The sequence below is a fragment of the Hemicordylus capensis genome, chromosome 1 (assembly GCF_027244095.1).
Source record: "Hemicordylus capensis ecotype Gifberg chromosome 1, rHemCap1.1.pri, whole genome shotgun sequence".
NCBI classification, from domain to species: Eukaryota; Metazoa; Chordata; class Lepidosauria; order Squamata; family Cordylidae; genus Hemicordylus; species Hemicordylus capensis.
Window position 1 is genome coordinate 21,962,565 of NC_069657.1, and position 18,874 is coordinate 21,981,438.

General features: G+C 48.0%; 1 protein-coding gene across 4 annotated transcripts in view; it reads right to left on the minus strand.

Moving 5' to 3' along the window:
* Positions 1–2,782: 2,782 nt before the first annotated feature.
* AMN (amnion associated transmembrane protein) overlaps positions 2,783–18,874 on the minus strand; it is a 35,713-nt gene continuing 19,621 nt past the window's right edge. For all 4 annotated transcript variants that reach the window (XM_053283611.1, XM_053283610.1, XM_053283612.1 and 1 more), the window contains 5 exons: positions 18,253–18,335; positions 15,500–15,689; positions 14,433–14,607; positions 6,867–6,984; positions 2,783–3,227 (listed from right to left, as the gene is read on the minus strand). In XM_053283611.1, coding sequence (XP_053139586.1) covers positions 3,120–3,227; positions 6,867–6,984; positions 14,433–14,607; positions 15,500–15,689; positions 18,253–18,335 — 674 coding nt within the window. In that variant the 3' untranslated portion in view covers positions 2,783–3,119. The remainder of the gene's footprint in view (positions 3,228–6,866; positions 6,985–14,432; positions 14,608–15,499; positions 15,690–18,252; positions 18,336–18,874) is intronic.

The window sequence follows — 18,874 nt, forward strand, 5'->3', positions numbered from 1 at the left end:
TCTTACCCTTGGCACACATCAAAGGGAGGACAAACGTGGAAAGGATGCGTCATCCAAAGGAAGTCACATACGCATGTTCAAGCTGCAGAGTTGAATTTAGAGCTGGCCTATCCACTAGGTAGGCCTAGGCAGTCGCCTAGGGCAGCAATTCTTGGGGGGCACTGGATTGATACCCCAAATGGCTGGTCAGTGGAATGGGTCGGCGGCAGCAGTCTTACAGATTTAAAAAGGTATAGGGCTCCTTCCTCACCACTCACCCCGCCTCAGTCAGTGCCAGCTGCCAAGTCTGACTTTGCCTCCCTCCAATATTCGATACTGACTTGATGTCACTCACTCACTCAATCAATCAATATTCAGTAAAAATTATATTCTGTGTGCTACAGAATATTTTAAGTTAATGTATGTGTGGAGGGATGCCAAAGTCATTCTTTGCCTAGGGCATCAAAAGTCCCTAGGGCTGGCCCTGGTGGAATTCCCCTAAGCACAAATGGCTTCAGCCTTGCCCTCAGTGACTTCCTCCACCCGTATCTCCTCGTGTGATTGCCATGTATGCATCACTGCATGACAAGAGGGCAAGTTAGTTCTTCTCACCTTCCCTCTCCCACCTATTGCTATTGCACCATCTTCTCCAAGCAACCTATCTACTGCAGCTCACCACATGCCTCCCATAAAGCAAGTCTAGGTCTCCACAATCCACCATGTGATTGGTTCTTATCATCCACACGAATGGTTTTGTTTCAGTTTAACATCCACAAGGGCTCAAAGGCTCAAAGTATTCATGAATTTGGTGTGTCATATTCCAAGGGGGAGGAGGTGTGTTCCTGGCCCCTTTGACTCCAGAATCCAAGGGTGAGAACAGCCAAGGTCAGCATCCGAGTAAGCTGGGGAGGAGGTTACTTCATTTACCTTAGTCGTCATCCTCTGAGCTCGCTACATCCAGCCAGTTCTCTCTCCAGTGGAACTCTGGCTCCCACGCTCAAGAGCAGCCCTCATCATCAGCTGCCTTGGCTTTGAATGCCCCAGTAGAGAGCTGACAGGGCTTAAAGCCTACTCCAAGCCCTGCCTCTCCCTGGTCGCACTTCCTGCTTCCTGTCACTCCCAACTTGGTGGCCCCACTAGAGCTGTTCCATGCAGCCAGAGGTGTACCTAGGCAATTTTGGAGCCTGGACCTAAAGGCCTTTGGAGGCCCCCCCACTGAAAGTTAAGCACCACTTTTTATCATGTAGGTTCTTGAGTGCACAAACCACACCACCCAGGACAGACTAAAGAGGATTTCGGGGGGCCCAAGGGGTGTGGAGGCCCTGGACCTTGGCCCCGAAGTCCAGGGGTAAGAGCACCTCTGCCTGCAGCTCTCCTAGCCTTGCCTGCTCAACCCCACTGGGACCTGACCGGTCTGGAACCATCTTAAAGACAGAAGCCCCAAAGGAAAGATGCTGAACTCCCCACTGGACTCTACAGGGCCATGCAGACAACCAGGTAATGCGGCATCCCAAAATGGTGTATAGCCCATTGGTGAAATTGCCATGGAATCCCTGTTGAAATGTCACCATTTTGATGCAGGATAACATGAACATGAGAAAATAAGGGACTGCTTTCCACTGAGGCTGACCATTGGTCCATCAGCCCAGTACTATCTACTTTGATTGGCAGGAGTGCTCAGAGATCTCAGCATGTGTACTATCATTGAGCTCCGGCCGCTCCATGGGACAATGTGATATTGTGGTGTAATCACATCACCTCAGCCATTGTGTGGATGGGTACTGATCATTCCTACAGCACCTGCATCCTGCACTGGTGATGAATTCACACCATTGCTTTGCCTTGGGCTAATGCAGCTAAGAGTTAAGACAGACAAGCCTTCCAAGACAGCAGCTGTGTTAGTCTGTGCCAGCAAACTTGACAGAGCGGATATGCTGCACAACATGCCATCTGCCTTGTAACGGAGTGGTAGGCAGTTGTGTAAGAGCACTTCTGCACAAATGCAGAATAGTGTGCAAACAGTTGCGTGGTTGAACCACCATTGTTTCCAAAGGCTGTCAAATTTACAATTGCATCTGCACAATTTCCTGCATTGCACAAAACTGCCCTTGCACAACTGCACACACATTGTTATTGGGCAATGTTCTGCCTACTTGTACGTCAGCTAAAGAGTCCTATTTAAAGTTTAACAAATGCCATAATTAACCAAATACTAAAACTGGCAAGGATTTTTTTTCCTGCACAGAAATTGCCACCACTCTACACATAAATTGTTGTGGGAATAGCCTTAAACAACCTTAAACTGGTGACTGGTAGATTTGTAAGAAAAGAGAGCAAGAGATAAGGGAAGAGCAGTTGGCAACAGTGGTATTTACATTTCAGAAAGGTCAGGCATTTGGTCCTTCCAAGAGGAATTATTTTCTTCTTTTCTCTACATTTCAAGCTGAAACTGGAAAACAACATATTTTCTGAACAGGCTTAGTCCATTGCTTTCTGAATTGCTCTCAACACTTAGAAACCCTGAACACGACCCAGGTAAAGTTGTACACTTTTAAGCCCTATTTGTTTCAGTGGGAGAGATTTAAGCATGCTAACCCTCTCATTTAAATTTTACTTATTTATTTATAATTACGTTTCTAAACTGCCCTTCATCCTGGGATCCTAGGGCAGTGTACAGAAGTCTAAAAGCATCAACATTTGTCTTTAATAAAACATATAGGAATAGAAGTTCTTATCTTTGACTGGATCGTGTCCATTGTTATAAGCTGAGGGCAGAGATGAATTGAGACATAACAAATGATAGAAGTGTGTACACCTATTTTATTGCAACAAGAATTCCTACTGGAAATTGTATTCCATATGTACTTCAGAAATGATGCCAAATGGAACTGCAAACTCTATCATTCCTGGACCACCATTCAAAAGCGGATTATATTCTCTCATGATTAAATCAGTCAGAAGTTTAAGAGAGGAAATGAGACAGTGACATTGGACACAATGAAGCAGAAAGTGAACGGGGTCCATGCCTACGCAAGGTAAGTTATTTTGGACTGAACCTATGGAGATGAAACTGTAAGCAAAGAAAGGTTGAGGGGATGTTCGCAAGAGAGCAGAACTGTCTCTGTGTGATGGCTTTGCTTTTAAGCACTCACTTCTGTTTCATCATATAAAGGATTAATGTAATAAAGCCCACTAATTTTGCTTGCCCTGTCCTTCACTCGCTCCTCCACACTTACGCCAGCGAAAGCCTAGAAGAGAGAAAGAGACCAAAGTTTTTAATATGGGTGGAGAAAACGTTAACTTGAGAGCATAAATGCTTTGAAGATAAAGTAAATCTTATGGGCTGAGATGAATCCATACTGTCGATGCAGCACTTATGCAGTATTTTACAAAGCTCTGCTCAAGGCTATGCATATTTGGTGCACATGATAACCCACTTCTGCTTCAAGAAAAGCTTAATCTTATACTCACAATACATTTTCGCAAATCCATAGTAAGGATGCAAAGTTGCTTATGGTGCACAAACCTTCTCTCTGCTTTATTCAAAACCTTATATGTGCATTTTGGTGGAGCTTAGGATTTTCCAGCAAGGGCCAATGCAACAAAAGAAAGGGAAATATGGATGCATGATTACATACCTAGAAGCCATGAGGGAGGGACAGGGGGCCCATGGAGGGTGCAGAAGCCCCATTGTCGGAACCTTAGAGCCTTTTCCCCAGGGTGGCTCATCCAAGAGGTGAGGTGAGGGGATGGCCTCAGGTGGCACGGACATCCTGGGATAGCAAGTGTAGGCATCTCGCCCCACCCACCAGCACCCACATGCATTGCTTCACTTCCCTGTGGCTGCGGCTTCCCCAAGCCTTACTTCCCCCACATAATCTGCCAGCTTGAAGGTGCTTTCTAGCTGTCTGGCAGGCTTCCTTTCTCATGCTCTTCCCCCGTTGGGGCTGCAAGGAAGCGGCAAGATAAGCCCCGATGCTTTTAAAACTCAGAGGCTGTGAAAGCAGGCGTGGTGTAGTGGTTAGAGTGCTGGACTAGAACCGGGGAGACCCAAGTTCCAATCCCCATTCAGCCATGAGACTTGCTGGGTGACTCTGGGCCAGTCACTTCTCTCTCAGCCTAGCCTGCTTCACAGGGTTGTTGTGAGGAGAAACTTAAGTATGTAGTACACTGTTCTGGGCTCCTTGGAGGAAGAGCGGGATATATGTAAAAAATATTTAAAAAGTAAAAAAAAAGTAAGTCACGAATAGGGATAAATGTTGTGATGCTACTTCCACAGCTGCTGGGTTTTAAAAGGGGCTCCTCTTGCAGCTTCCCTGCAGCTTCACACGAAGCCTTGAGGCTCTGTTAGACTACACATCAAAGCAGCCGGCTGCCCTAAGCATGGCATGACAGGCATCAAGGAGAGGAAAAAAGAACCTCTCTAGCAGTGGGCCACCATTTAAAGCCCCATAGGCTACCACGCGACAACTGTAGCCAGCCAGCAAGTGATGACAACCAAAAGCAAAGTTGAGCAGTATTGCCTCAAAGAACCTCAAAGATATGGCAATGGTCCCCACTCTCTTCTCCTTCACACTGCCACAATTGAAAACCCCATCGTACCTTTTAAACGGTGGCCTGCCTGAAAAACATGCTTACATTTGTTCTCATAAATACGAAGTTGGAGTTACCTGGAATTCAGCAGGGGAAGTCGAGCATCTGCTTTGCACTCAGAAGGTCTCAGGTGCAATCCCTGGCATTTCCAGGTAGAGCTGGGAGAGACTCCTGCCTGAAACCTTAGAGAGCCACTGCCAGTCTGTGCAGACAACACTGAGCTAGATGGACCCATGGTCTGGTTGGTATAAGGACCAGAACACCTTCTTATGTTCCTTATGGAAACTGTGATGGCTCCCCTGCTTAAAATGGTCTTTCAAGCAAGCAAATATCTCTGCATCTCCACAGTAAACCACCTGCAGAGTCCCAGCAACAGAGGGAAGCTCAGTGGTGGAGCATCTGCTTTGCTAACTGGGCAAAGAGGCACCTTTTACCGTGGTGATTCTCTTTATTTAGCAGGGGGAGAGTAACTGGCCCTATCCACCCCCAGCACAGTACTTACAGTGACTGTTGCTGGTGTGTGTCTTATGTTTCTTTTTAGATTGTGAGCCCTTTGGAGACAGGGTTCCATCTTATTTATTTATTATTTCTCTATGTAAGCCGCTCTGAGCCATTTTTGGAAGGGCGGTATAGAAATCGAATTATTTTTATTTTACACAGTCAGACAGATGTTATTGACTGGTTTGTTTTATCCAGACATCGAGCCCTTCCCAAGGACCTGGGATGCCAGAATTTTATTGTCAGTTGTTATAGATATCATCGCAGAATATAGGCTGTTCCCAGTAAAGCTGCTTTTTGTAATTGGCTGATAGTGATTTCTGTGGCCCCTATGGTGTTGAGGTGCTCTTCAAGGTCTTTTGGAACTGCACCCAGGTCGCCAATGACCACTGGGATTATTTTGGTCTTTTTCTGCCACAGCCTTTCAATTTCAATTTGTAGATCTTTGTATTTGGTGATTTTTTCTATTTCTTTTTCTTCTATTCTGCTATCCCCTGGTATTGCTATGTCGATTATTTTAACTTGTTTTTCTTTCTTCTCGACTGTAGTTATATCTGGTGTATTGTGTGGCAGATGTTTGTCTGTTTGTAGCCGGAAGACCTATAATATTATTACATCTTCATTTTCTTCAACTTTTTCAATTTTATGGTCCCACCAATGTTTGGCTACAGGTAGCTTGTATTTTTTGCAGATGTTCCAGTGTATCATCCCTGCTACTTTGTCATGCCTTTGCTTGTAGTCAGTCTGTGCAATCTTTTTACAACAGCTGATTAGGTGGTCAATGGTTTCATCTGCTTCTTTACAAAGGCAGCACTTGCTGTTTGTGGTTGATTTTTTGACTTTTGCTCTTATTGCATTTGTTCTTAGTGCCTGTTCTTGTGCAGCCAGTGTTAAACCCTCTGTTTCTTTCTTCAAGTTGCCATTCTTAAGCCATTGCCAGGTCTTGGTGATGTCTGATTTTCCACTCATATTGTGCAAATATTGACCATGCAGGGGCTTATTTTTCCATTTTTCTTCTCGGTTCTTGACTTGTTCTTTCTTGTAGGCCTGCTTTGTTTCATTGGTGTTGAATAGTTTCGCATTATTGACCATTTGAAGTGCATCTTCTTCACTGTCCTTGATATATTCTTCAAGGCCTCTTTTCTCCTCTGCTGTTTAATGGACTTGCAGCATTCCTCTTCCACCTGAGCTGCGAGGGAGGTATAGCCTATCGACATCACTGCGGGGGTGCAGAGCATGATTGATGGTCATTATTTTCCTAGTCTTATGATCCAGCGTCTCTAGCTCTGCCTGGGTCCAGTCTATTATTCCTGCAGTGTATCTGATAACAGGTATAACCCAGGTGTTTATGGCTTGTATGGTGTTCCCGCCATTGAGTTTGGACTTGAGGATTTATCATTATTATTAATATTTGCATGCAGAAGGTCCCAGGTTCAATCCCAGGCATCTCCAGGTAGGGCTGGAACCCTGGGGAGCCATTACCAGTCAGTGTAGACCAGGGATTCTCAACATTGGGTCCCCAGGTCTTGTTGGACTTCAACTCCCATAATCCCCCAACCAAAGGCCATTGGGGCTGGGGATTATGGGAGCTGAAGTCCAATAGCATCTGGCAACCCAACATTGAGAATCCCTGGTATAGACAATACGGAGCTAAGTGGACCAATGGTTTCACTTAGTACTGAATAATCCAGTCCAATAGGCTCACAGATTTATATGGAAGCTCTCTCTTCCAGGACCATGTGGAAGCAACTGCTGAGTCATGATTTTAAAAAGGAAACAGAAGATACGGCTCTTACCATTGGGTTGGATGGTGTGTCAAACATGGGATTATCAAAGCCTTCGTCATTTGTTTCTCCCATAGAATGAAGGTTCTTATGGCTCCAAAGGATGGAAAAACTCACAGAGGAGAGAGATCTATGAAGAGAGAAATGCTTTACAGTCTTCACTAATGATGGGAAATTGAGAAGCATGAATACTAGGGATGTGAACGAACCTGTTCGGGAGCCCTTTTATGGGCCTTCGAACAGGTTCAAACTCGGGCTGGTTCAACGTTTGATGCGGGGGGGGGTCAGCTTTAAGGGCAGGGGAGGGTGCACTTACCCCTCCTGCCTCTTTTCCCCGGCTGGCACTTGTTGCTGTTAAAAGCCTTCGGGGCAGCAGCATACCTCCCTGCCGCCCCATTGCCCTCCTCGGCCGGAAGTACCGGGCGCTTGTGCGCCCATCGCCTGTGCGCACCCGTCTGCCATGTACGAGCACGTACGTGACGGGCGTACGCATGCCTGGTACTTCCAGCCAAGGTGGGCAACGGGGTGGCAGGGAGATATACTGCCGCCCTGAAGGCTTTTAACAGCAACAAGCGCTGGCGGGGGGGGAAGCGGCGGGAGGGGTAAGTGCACCCTCCCCCACCCTTAAAGCGGCACCCCCGCCACCTTTGAACTGCCCAGCCGCGGTTCCATGCACTTCCCTAATCAACACAATACAGTTCCCACAAGAAGATTCACTTAAGCCTGCAATGGGTCATGAACCCAGAGGGCTGTCAAACAATGATTTAGTCTCTGCATCATCACCTAACACTGTACTAAGGCAGGTGACCACCCAGAGCTACAAGGAGCCTCTTGAATGCCAATAGGCCAAAGAAGATCACATGACAAGGCTAGGCCTCCGTAAACACTTCCAGGTCAAGCTTGCCCTATCTCACCTTTACTTCACCTGATTATGCTTAGCCTTACCTCCATTTGTTTTTTGGATGTTGGTCCTACAGGCTTGGTAGAACTTCCTGTAAGACTGATACACTGTGTATCAGACTGGCAGGACAAAAGGAATGCCACCCAAGAGAGACCTGCCCTGCCCCTGTCTCAGAGTGGTGCACTGACATTTGCAAAGTGCAGTTGTGCTTCAAAACAACTGTTGTGGCTTTGGTTTGGCCTAAGGGCCTCTTCACACATAGCGTTTTTAGATGGGTTAGGGTTAGGGCCACCTAATGGCACAGCAGGGAAATGACTTGACTAGGAAGCCAGAGATTGCCAGTTTGAATCCCCGCTGCTGTGTTTCCCAAACTTTGGGAAACAACCATATCGGGCAGCAGTAAGGGTGATATAGGAAGGTGCTGAAAGGCATCATCTCATACTGCACGGGAGACAGCAATGGTAAACCCCTCCTGTATTCTACCAAAGAAAACCACAGGGCTCTGTGGTCGCCAGGAGTTGACACCGACTCAACGGCACACCTTTACCTTTAAGGAACAATAGAAATCCTTTCTAAGCAATAAGAGAGGGTCACCACGGTTTCTTACCATCTCCATTTCCCAGTGCAAATGACAGAAGACCTGCTTCTCTCCTGAGACCACAATTAATGACTGGCTAGTGAGCTGGATCCCTGCAGCATATTGTCTGAGTTTGTGGATCCCTGCAGCATAGATTTGCATACACACTGAGCCTTTCTCACAATCACGGAGAAAGGGCTCCGATCTGCAGGGGAGGGAGCCTTGAAATGCTTCTCTCCCTGGCAGACAATCAAGGGCCCCTTTGTGGTGGATTGCCAGCTACTGCTGGTAGCGTGGAGGTCTGGGGGCTGGGATGCATTTCCCCAGCCCCTGGAACTCCTCAAATGCACTACGCAAGAGCACGGTGCATTATAGGGATTCTCCCGGCACTGGCTGGGAGGCTACGCACATGTCGGTGCCTCGTGGAGCCATGCGGCACAGACACACAATCAGTTAGCCTGGTTTCTGGGTGCCCTCGTGCCCCAAACCTGGGCTAAGTGTCGGGCTCCCTAAGGGGGTTTGCTGCCGGGCCACCGCCGGGAGGGCTGTGTGGCTCCCAGCAGTTCACACATGCCAGCAAAACCAGGCTGAGCTTCCTTAAGACGGTTTTGCCTGCACGTGTGAATAGCCCCATAGATCAGCAATGGATTTCCTAAGCTTCTTGATACCACATCATGTTAGAGATCTTTGCATCTGCCAGCTTGACCAGGGTGTGTACGTTTACATAATAGGAAAGAGTACAAAGTGGTCCTTGATGGAATCGCGAGGTGAGAGCTCATTCCTCCGAGCTTCCGTTTCCTTATGCTTCTTGTTGCACAGCGAAGGTGGATTATAACAGTCTAGATTTCCCTTTTTGATGCAGACAGGAAATGTCACGTCAGGTAGGCGGCACACTTGACCTTGTATTTAAAAACTGTTACCAAGGGACAGCATACACAATCTTCGCCACATGAAACGGATGTGATAAAAAGCATCTAAAGGTGATGTTACTATCTCTCAGATAGGAATCTGCAATTCTGTCTCCAGCTGGTTACCCTAAGTTTGTCAGCCTGAAATAACAATGGCCTATACAACATGGATTGCCCAGGAGTTATAAAGCTATTTTTAATGATACAGATGGGAAAGATCAGGCCACTGCCTGTGAGTATTTTGATGGGGAAAGCCACTTCTGATACCCATGAGTACCCTTTTCCCCCTCAGATGGCAACACATCACCTTGCTGACTATCGTGGGTGACTTTATTTAGGGCATATCTGGATGTGAAATTGCATTTTACAGTGGGCATATCCACATGGGCTTATGGATATACTACCTGAGCAAAAAGGCACCTTTTAACTGTGGTGACTCTCTTTATTTAGCAGGGGGAGAGCAACTGGCCCTATCCATCCCCAGCACAGCATCCCTCCAGTGGTGGTCGTTGGTATCTATCTTATGTTTCTTTTTTTTAGATGGTGAGCCTGTTGGGGACAGGAAGCCTGCTTGCTTGCTTGCTTGCTTGCTTGCTTGCTTGCTTGCTTGCTTCCTTTCTCTCTCTCTCTCTCCTGTGGAAACTGCTTTAGGAACTTTTGTTTATATATATATATATATATATATATATATATATATATATATATATATAGTATAAATATATTTGTCTTCATCATTGTATATCTACGTGATGTGATACAGCATTTTATAAGCAGTATATAAACAAACATAACCACATTAATTCATTATATAATTCTGCACCAAACTTTTGTAACCTTTAAATCTCACTGTAAAAAATGCCATGGGGGCCCCCCCACAAATGTCCATTAATAATCCCTAAAGTAACCAGTGCTTGAATTATGGGGGGGGGGGCAGGAATGGGACAGAGGGGTGCTTAAATAAATCCAAAAGTCCCCCCCGCACCCCAGCTTAAGACAAATCATGCTCCTCATAGCCTTCTAAAAACAGTAGCTAATGAAACTATTAAAGAACAAAGGAGGTTTGGCTGCTCCTGTAAACCCAAGTACTGCTGCTGCTTACATTTTCACGCATTATTAAAAATCTGTTCACTGCCATTAGCTCAATACCATGCAGAGTAATGTTGCGACACCACCCAATTGCGACACCACCCACACTCCTGCATCTGTGCAAACGCCACCAATGGTATTACAGAATAGGGCAGTTCTGTACCAGTGTAAAGTTGGCCTTGTGGTAGCAAGCATGAATTATCCCCGTTGCTAAGCAGGGTCCACCTTGGTTTGCATTTCAATGGGAGACTACCTGTGAGCACTGTAAGATATTCCCTTTAGGGGATGGGACCAAAGCTCAGTGGAAGTGTATCTGGTTGCATGCAGAAGGTCCAGGTTCAACCCCTGGCATCTCCAGGTAAGGCTGGGAAAGACTCCTGCCTGCAGCCTTGGAGAGCTGCTGCCAGTCAGTGTAGACAATACTGAGCTGGATGGACCACTGGTCTGATTCAGTATAAAGCAGCTTTCTGTGTTTGTATGCTCCTAAATGTAGTTGTGCGACGCGATGCCCATAGGAAATCAGAGGTGTTACATCACACAACTGGGTTTGCACAACTTTAAGACATTGCAGAACTGTCCTGTTCTGCAACAGCATTAGCTCTGCTCACACACACACACACACACACACACAGAGCTGCAATCAATAGTTTGTGTTTCCTGTGCAGTTATGTCTGCTATCATTTTTTTTTCTGATCTGCTAGTTCTTTGGGAGAGGAGGAGAACTGGGACAATGTTCTCTGGTGTTTGGATGCGCATTTATTTGAGTGTGCATCTCAGGGAAAGTCATGCAGTGCTGAGGAAAGGCATCTGCATTCAGATGGACATTCAAATGCAGACCTTGTTCCTCTCCACTGCACTATCTCAGTGGGATGTGGTTTTGGATACATACCCCGATGTGAAGGTGCATTAGCCAAGACGCCAGCTGGGACTGGCTCCCGCTTTCACCCCAACACTTGCCTTCCCATGAACAAGCTTTCGCAAAAGACCTTTAAACTGCCAAAAAGCTGAACTAGCACTGCAGGGGTCAAAATGTCTGCAAAACTAAATGTTTATGCTTTTCTGACTGGCACGGATTCTCCAAAAGAATCCTGGGAATTGGAATGTGGTGTGAGGTCACTGAACACTCCTTTCACACAACTGCAGTTCCCAAGGTAGCCAAACTACTTTAAGGATCTTCTCAGAGCACTGAAAAAAGAGTTCTCGGAATGACAGTTCCCAAAGTTGTTTACATTTGGGTATCAATTGACCCTGTTTTTGGCAAAGGAACTCTGATTACAACTCTGTTGATTATTCTGGGATGAAAGCTGAGAGACCCTTGCTTTTCCTGGGGCAGCTGATTTCCACTCACTTCACTCTCTGACTCATCACCTGGATGGTGTAAACAAATCAAAAGGTTGAAATGCGAAGTCACTGTTTTCCTAGGATAAGTGATCATGTAAATAGGCTAGGGGTAAAAAGTTTGTTTTTTGGTTTCTGTGATCCTTTGTAGAAAGATGATGTTCTCCAAAGTGTGGGGGGGAGGGGGTGGGGAGAGGAGAGAGAGAGAGGAAGAAGGGGAAAGGAAGAGGGAGGGGGAGGGAGAGGAAGAAGGGGAAGGAGAGAGGGAGGGGGAGGGGAGGGAGGGGAGAGAGGGAGAAGGGGAAAGGAAGAGGGAGGGGGAGGGAGGGAAGAGAGAGAGGGGAAAGGGGAAAGGAAGAGGGAGGGGGGAGAGAGGAAGAAGGGGAAGGAGAGAGGGAGGGGGAGGGGGAGGGGAGGGGAGGGAGGGGAGAGAGGGAGAAGGGGAAAGGAAGAGGGAGGGGGAGGGAGGGAAGAGAGAGGGGGGAAGGGGAAAGGAAGAGGGGGGGGAGAGGAAGAAGGGGAAGGAGAGAGGAAGGGGGAGGGGGAGGGGAGGGGGAGGGGAGGGAGGGGAGGGGAGGGAGGGAGGGAGGGGGAGAGAGAGGGAGAAGGGGAAGGGAAGAGAGAGAGGGAAGGGGAAGGGGGGGGAGAAAGAGGTTTATTCAAAGATATGCCCAGTTTTCACATTCACACCATTGGAAAACACACACTGAGGCTGTTCTCATGCACAGCCTAACCCAGGCTAGGCTGGGTTAGGCTGCGCATGAGAACACCAGGACTGGATCCAATCCCGGTGGGGCAGCACCACCTAGCCCCCTCCCTTTTTTTTTACCCTGGCTTTTAGTCTGGGTTAACAACGCCAGTGCTTCGTCAACCCAGGCTCCGGGATCGTGCATCTCCTTGGGCTACGTTCCTCCCGAGGAGACACAGAGACAAGTGCCTAGAGTGCCCGTCTCATGTGGGAATCCCCCAATGCACCGTGCTTGGTGTGTGGTACATTGTGGGATGTACGTGTCGTCCTGGCCTCCAGAGCTCCGTGCTGCTGCAAAGCACGGCACGCCGAAGCCTCCCCAGAAATGATCATCCATAGGGATGGTAAGTGGAGCGCAGCCGCCCGCCCGCCCAGGAGCCCACCCAGCCGTGTGAATGGGCTCACGACAATACCAGAGAGAGCGGATTCGAGCTTTTCTTAGAAATCCCACTAAGCTACTGTTGTACTGCTAGGAAACCCTAATTATCCGGACTCTGGCAAGGAAAACAAGCAGAGCCCAGGAGCTTTGCTGCCTGGTGGAAAAAAGACGAGCGCTAATGAACAGGAACACCCTCAGTGCACAGAGCACAGCGCATTGGCTTGCCAGCTGGTGGAACACACTGAGAACTGAGATTACCCTGGAGAGTGCACAGCAGCAGCCTTTGGGACTGGGGCTGGAGGCTGGCCAGGGGCATGCATCCACCATGACCAGCTGCTACGCCTACTAGATACCTGCAGCATGTGTCTAGGTGGCTGGCTGAGACTGCACAGCAGCAAGCAGCAGCTGGCCAGTCTAGGGCTGAGCACAGGGCGGTCCGGCATGCTCCCTCACTCCATCCCTCCCTGCTCTCATGCTGCCCGGTGCCAAAAAGCTCAAGGTCAGCAGAGCCTTTGTCCCAGGGCATTCTGGGCCGACTCCAGCAGCTCCCCAGGAAATCTTGGACTGGTGTCTCCTCTCCAAGAAAAACAAAAGCCACAGAGCCTTGAAGGGCGAGGCCTCCGAGGACAACTGAGGTAGCCAGGAAGGAAGGGAGGAAAAAGAAGAAGAGAACGTGAGATTTATTTATTTATTTATTCGATTTCTATACCGCCCTCCCAAAAATGGCTCAGGGCGGTTTTCACAGGGAAATAACAAAAAAATTAGATGGCTCCCTGTCCCCAAAGGGCTCATAATCTAAAAAGAAACATCAGATAGACACCAGCAACAGTCACTGGAGGGATTCCATGCTGGGAGTGAATAGGGCCAGTTACTCTCCTCCTGCTCAACAAAGAGAATCACCACATTAAAAGGTGCCTCTTTGCCAGGTTAGCAGGGGTGTTCCTTGGCGGAGTTCCAGTTTCCTCCCCCCTCCCCCCCGCCCGCCCCTGGTGGTATTCAGCAAGGAATCCCTTGCAATGCATTCTCTTCGGTCCCAAAAGAAGGCAAGAACTCACCATCACTACCAGTTCATACGCAGGGCCGTTTCGCCCTAATGTGGCACGTTAAATTGCCACAAGCTGCCACAGCCCCGGAGAACCAAGGGGAAGCCCTGCTTGCGGTCACGGTTCTGGTATGCCGAGATTTGGAGTGTTGTATGAACCCACCAGTCTTGGTATATCTGTCCCTATTTGCAGCACAGAACCAGACATCTACAACTTAGATTTGAAGAGTGCTACCGATTTCCAGTTCCATGCATGGTTCTGGTATGCCGAGATTTGTTGTGTCACAACAACCCTCTGGAGTACATGGGCTAGGCTAAGAGGTCGTATGACTGGCCAAAGGTCAGCCTGGTCTGCTTCATAACTGAGTGGAGATTTGAACTTGGGTCTCCCCTGCAGTACTGACACTCTAGCCACGACACCCCGGCTATTGGGAGGGCCCCCTGGACCTTGGAGGACCAGACTGGGTCTCCAAGGTCCAGGGGTTAGTGCACCTCTGCAAAGGGGGCAATTCCTACTCACTACCACAAGACCAGCTCTCCTCCCCATTCCTGAGAGCCCTTGCACTACGCCACACGGGCTCTCGGGTCAGCTCTCTTACCTTAATGCCCCTTTCCTGTAGAGAAGCAGGACAACTCCCGACAGCAGCAGGACAAGGAGAAGCCCAACGACTGCCCCAGCAGTCGTAGCAGCAACATGGCCCCCTGCACCCTGGGCCTCCCAGTTCGTGCCAGTGGCTGCCTGGAAGTGGCCCAGCACAACACCAAAGGATTCTCCTGCCAAGAAACAGAAACATTACAGATCAGGATCCCCCCCGCCACCGCACCGCCACCACCAATGCGTTTGCTAGGAGTTTCTCCGAGGAATTTCTTCACAGACTGCACATGGCCCACCCCTCCATCACTCCTCTCCTTCTGATTTGTTTACCCTGGAAGTAATTGCTGCTGCTAGTGAATATCAGTTCTCCTGGGGGTGAGCAAATGAAGGGCAGCACCTGACTCTCTTCTTCCACCATCCCCTTCCAGTGCTGAAATGCTCCTTTCCATAATCAGGAAGCACACGGTGTGGCAATCCATCCATCCATCCAATTTATATCCTGCCACATACTTTAAAAACCCTTAGGATACACAGCAACAATTAAAAAGTGCAGAGTCTAATCAATACACGACACTAAAATCACTTCTAAAAATACAGCATAAATGATTACAAATCCATAATAGCAGCAAGTTTCCATGCAACATTTGAAGTCAGGAATAAAAACTATTGTTCCCCATACATTAGCCAGAACAATACTGTCTCAGCTAAATCCCTATAATCCCAAACTAAGATCCTCGTCTGGGCAAACTGCAATGAAGGTGCCACCACTAAGAAGGCCTCGCCACTTGTGCCAGCCAACCTGCTCCCAGATAACTGCACCAGAGCCCTGCCTAAGCACATGCTGAGGTTAATGTCCTGCTTTCTCCTACCACGCCAAACTCAGAGTCTGGAAATGCTCTATGCACACATGGCCATGATGCCTGTATCTCACTGGCTGCCCACGAATAGGCCATGTGTGCCAGGTACACAGAGCTGTACGAGGCAAGATGCATTGCTACAGCTCCGAAGGCTGTATACACAAGGCCATTGCATGTGCTGCAGCTGCAGCAGGGGAGGAGAAAAAACCATTACCATTCTCTGCTATATCACCCATGATGTCCTTGGCCAGCTGCTCAGCATGAGTCCCAGTCTGTGCCCCAGTCCTGTTGTCAATTAGCACGATCTGGATGAGAGACAAAGGGCTGCGCGGTACGATTCCCAGGAAGGTCCGAGGAGGGGCCTGCACCTTTGATAGAGCCATCTGCACGCCTGCATTCTTTGGCTTTGGAAAACACAACATAACTTGTGAGACACACTTGCTGGGCCCAGCAGAGATCTCAGGCTGTATATGCAGAATGTTAAGGAGCTGATTCGATAAAGCCACGTAGTAGCACAACCTTGTGTTGGAAGTGAAGGACTCTGCGCTGTCTCATGTCTCAGTGACAGAGGGGGACAGGCTAGTGAGTCAGAGGACTAGAGGGGTCAAGACATTGGTCATTCCTCCTCTCTACTGCTCTGACACTATCCCTTTGGTATGTAGATTGCGACTCTGAGGGCCTTCCTTCCTTCCTTCCTCTCTTCTCCCTCACACACATGCTTGCCTCTCTCTGCAGCATGTATGCACAGAGATGTAGACAGCATCTGTCTGCATCCCACTAGCTAGCTAGATTAGAGATTCTATCTCTCTATTTTCCTATCTAGAATGGAGTTCTCCAATAAAGACCCCTCATATTGATTTTAAATTATGAACTGGCTCCAAGTTTCTTTTGGCTCTTAGCAGACACGCATGCCTGGGCGGACTATGCTGTGTTTTGCCTCTGTGCACTCTGCTGTAATAGAAGGGTATCTCTTACCAGAGAGAATTCCCAACACCTTGGAGGTGCTGTTGATCATCCGTTGACTGCAGATGTTGTAGCAGCACCATGAGGGGACTACAATGGCTTCCTAGCCCCTTTCAGTATCTTTGGGAAAAGATAAGTGTGACATTTGTAGAGCAGTGGGGGCCGTGTGACTCCCAGGGACATAATTTTGAGCACTTCCAGGGAATGGGATCCAACCTCTGCTAATTGAGTGAAGAGGCATCTTTTAAAGTGGTGACTCTTTAATTTAGTGTGGGAGAGCATCTGTCTCTATCCAGCTCCAGCACAGCATCCCATAGGAACATAGGAAGCTGCCTTACTGAGTCAGACCATTGGTCCATTTAGCTCAGTATGGTGAACGCTGACTGGCAGCAGCTCTCCAAGGTTTCAGGCAGGAGTCTCTCCCAGCCATGCCTGGAGATGCCGCAGAGTGAACCTGGATGTTCTTCCACTGAGTTATGGTCCCATCCCCTAAGGGGAATATCTTATAGCGCTCACATGTAGTCTCCCATCCAAATGCAAACCAAGGCAGGCCCTGCTTAGCAAAGGGGACGATTCATGCTTGCTACTAGGGATGTGCACGAACTGAGGTTCCTGCACTGCTTCGGCACCAAACCAGTTCAGACGAGGTCTGAAACAGTTCGGCATCGTGGGGAGGAGAACGTTGTGTGGGATCTCTAAAAAAGAGGAGAGCAAGTCCTTAGCTGCTCTCCGCCACCCCTTCTAGCTTCCTGCTTTGGCAGCGCTTGTCCCAAGAACCCACGTGTGGCACCAGCATGCACATGGCACCTTGCATGGGCGGATGCCATTTCCATGGTCAGTGTGGTGTTGCTGACCATGCAAATTGTGCACATGCATGCGTGGATGCCATGTACATGCTGGTGCCGCACACAGGTTCTTGGGATAAGTACCGCCACAGCAAGAAGCTGGTAGTTAAGAGAGCAAGTAAGCTCGCGCTCCCCTCTCCATGGTGCCGAACCAGTGTACAAACCTCGGTTCGTACACAGCCCTGCTCGCTAAGATCAGTTCTCTTCATCCTTCCAGTGGTTGTTGCCCATCTTGTGTTTCTTTTTAGACTAAGGGCCCTTTGGGGACAGGGAACTATCTGTTAGAGGTTGTTGATTTTTACCCACAAGAGGTAAAACAGCAGAGCACTAAGGAATGAGCACACACTCCAGTTACAGAGTAGGTAGCAGAGGATGGTTCGGATATTGCAGCTTGTATGACTAAACACTAAATATTTATTGGTTAAATACACTTCAATAGGAAAGACCTGTCTCTAATATAAAGGACTACATTGTGGATAGGTAAGGAGAGAGAGAGATGTTTCCATCTGCTCTCTAGGAGGAAAGGAAGGATTGTGACTCAGCACAGGAAGTGCTGCAGAGTCAGTTCAGGGGTCATAGAGTAGGGACAGATAGGGAGACCCCGACTCACTGTCTCTACTCCCAATGCCCCTAGTGGTCATTAGGACAGTTGGTGCAAAAGGTTGATGCACTGGAACTTCATCTCCAACACTATCATCTTCATATTCTTTTTCTATGTAAAATGCTTTGAGAACTGCTTTTTGTTGAAAAGTGGTATGCAAATAATCACTTATTATGCCATATCATTATATGGCATAATAAGGGAAATTACTCAAAGTAGTCCCTTTGAAATTAAAACCGCAGTAGGCAGTGCCCAACTTGTCCTTTTAATTTCAGGGGGACTACTCTTAATAATTTTCTTCTTCATGTCAGCCATTAATTTCATTGGCTAGCTTGGGTTTTCAGTTGCTTAATAAGGAAGATATCCCCCCACACACACACACACACGCAGCTGCACTGCTGAAGCGTGACCGCAGCCTCTGCACATGTATCTTGTTTGTGCACTCACAGCATTAATCAGGATGTCAGTGTCCTAGACTAGTATATGGCATTTTGCTTTAAAATCTGAAAGTAATGTGTGTACATTTTGAACTCTGCCTAAGGTGCAAGACCACCATACCATATTGAGGAAAGTGTGGAGTATTCTGTTCCGATACATCTCAATGTCAAAACCAGCAGAATATTCCAAGGAAATAGTGGCTCCTACAGTTGAAACCGAACACAAAAAGAAATAAACAGAGTAATTAGTTTTGCTGTTGCAAGGAAGTCTGTGCCCTCTCCCCATCAAAGGGCTGCTATAACATTAACAGCTTGGTGGTGTTTGGTGGGAGGGGGGGAGGAAGGGTGACCCTGATGCATCCCAGAGCAAGAATCAAAATCATTCTCTAATAATATACCCACAGAATCTTATAAACTCACTCCACCATACATAGGTCATCTAGAGTTCCTGTGGATGGGTGCAGAAGAGCCCAGGTTCAATTCCAGGGGTTCAAATCATTCTCTAATAACCCCTGCTAACTTGGCAAAGAGGCAGCTTTTAACGTGGTGATTCTCTTTATTTAGCAGGGGGAGAGTAACTGGCCCTATCCACCCCCAGCACAGCAGTGGGACAGTAACTGGCCCTATCCACCCCCCCAGCACCTTTTAACATGGTGATTCTCTTTATTGAGCAGGGGGAGAGTAACTGGCCCTATCCACCCCCAGCACAGAACTTCCAGTGACTGTTGCTGGTGTCTATCTTG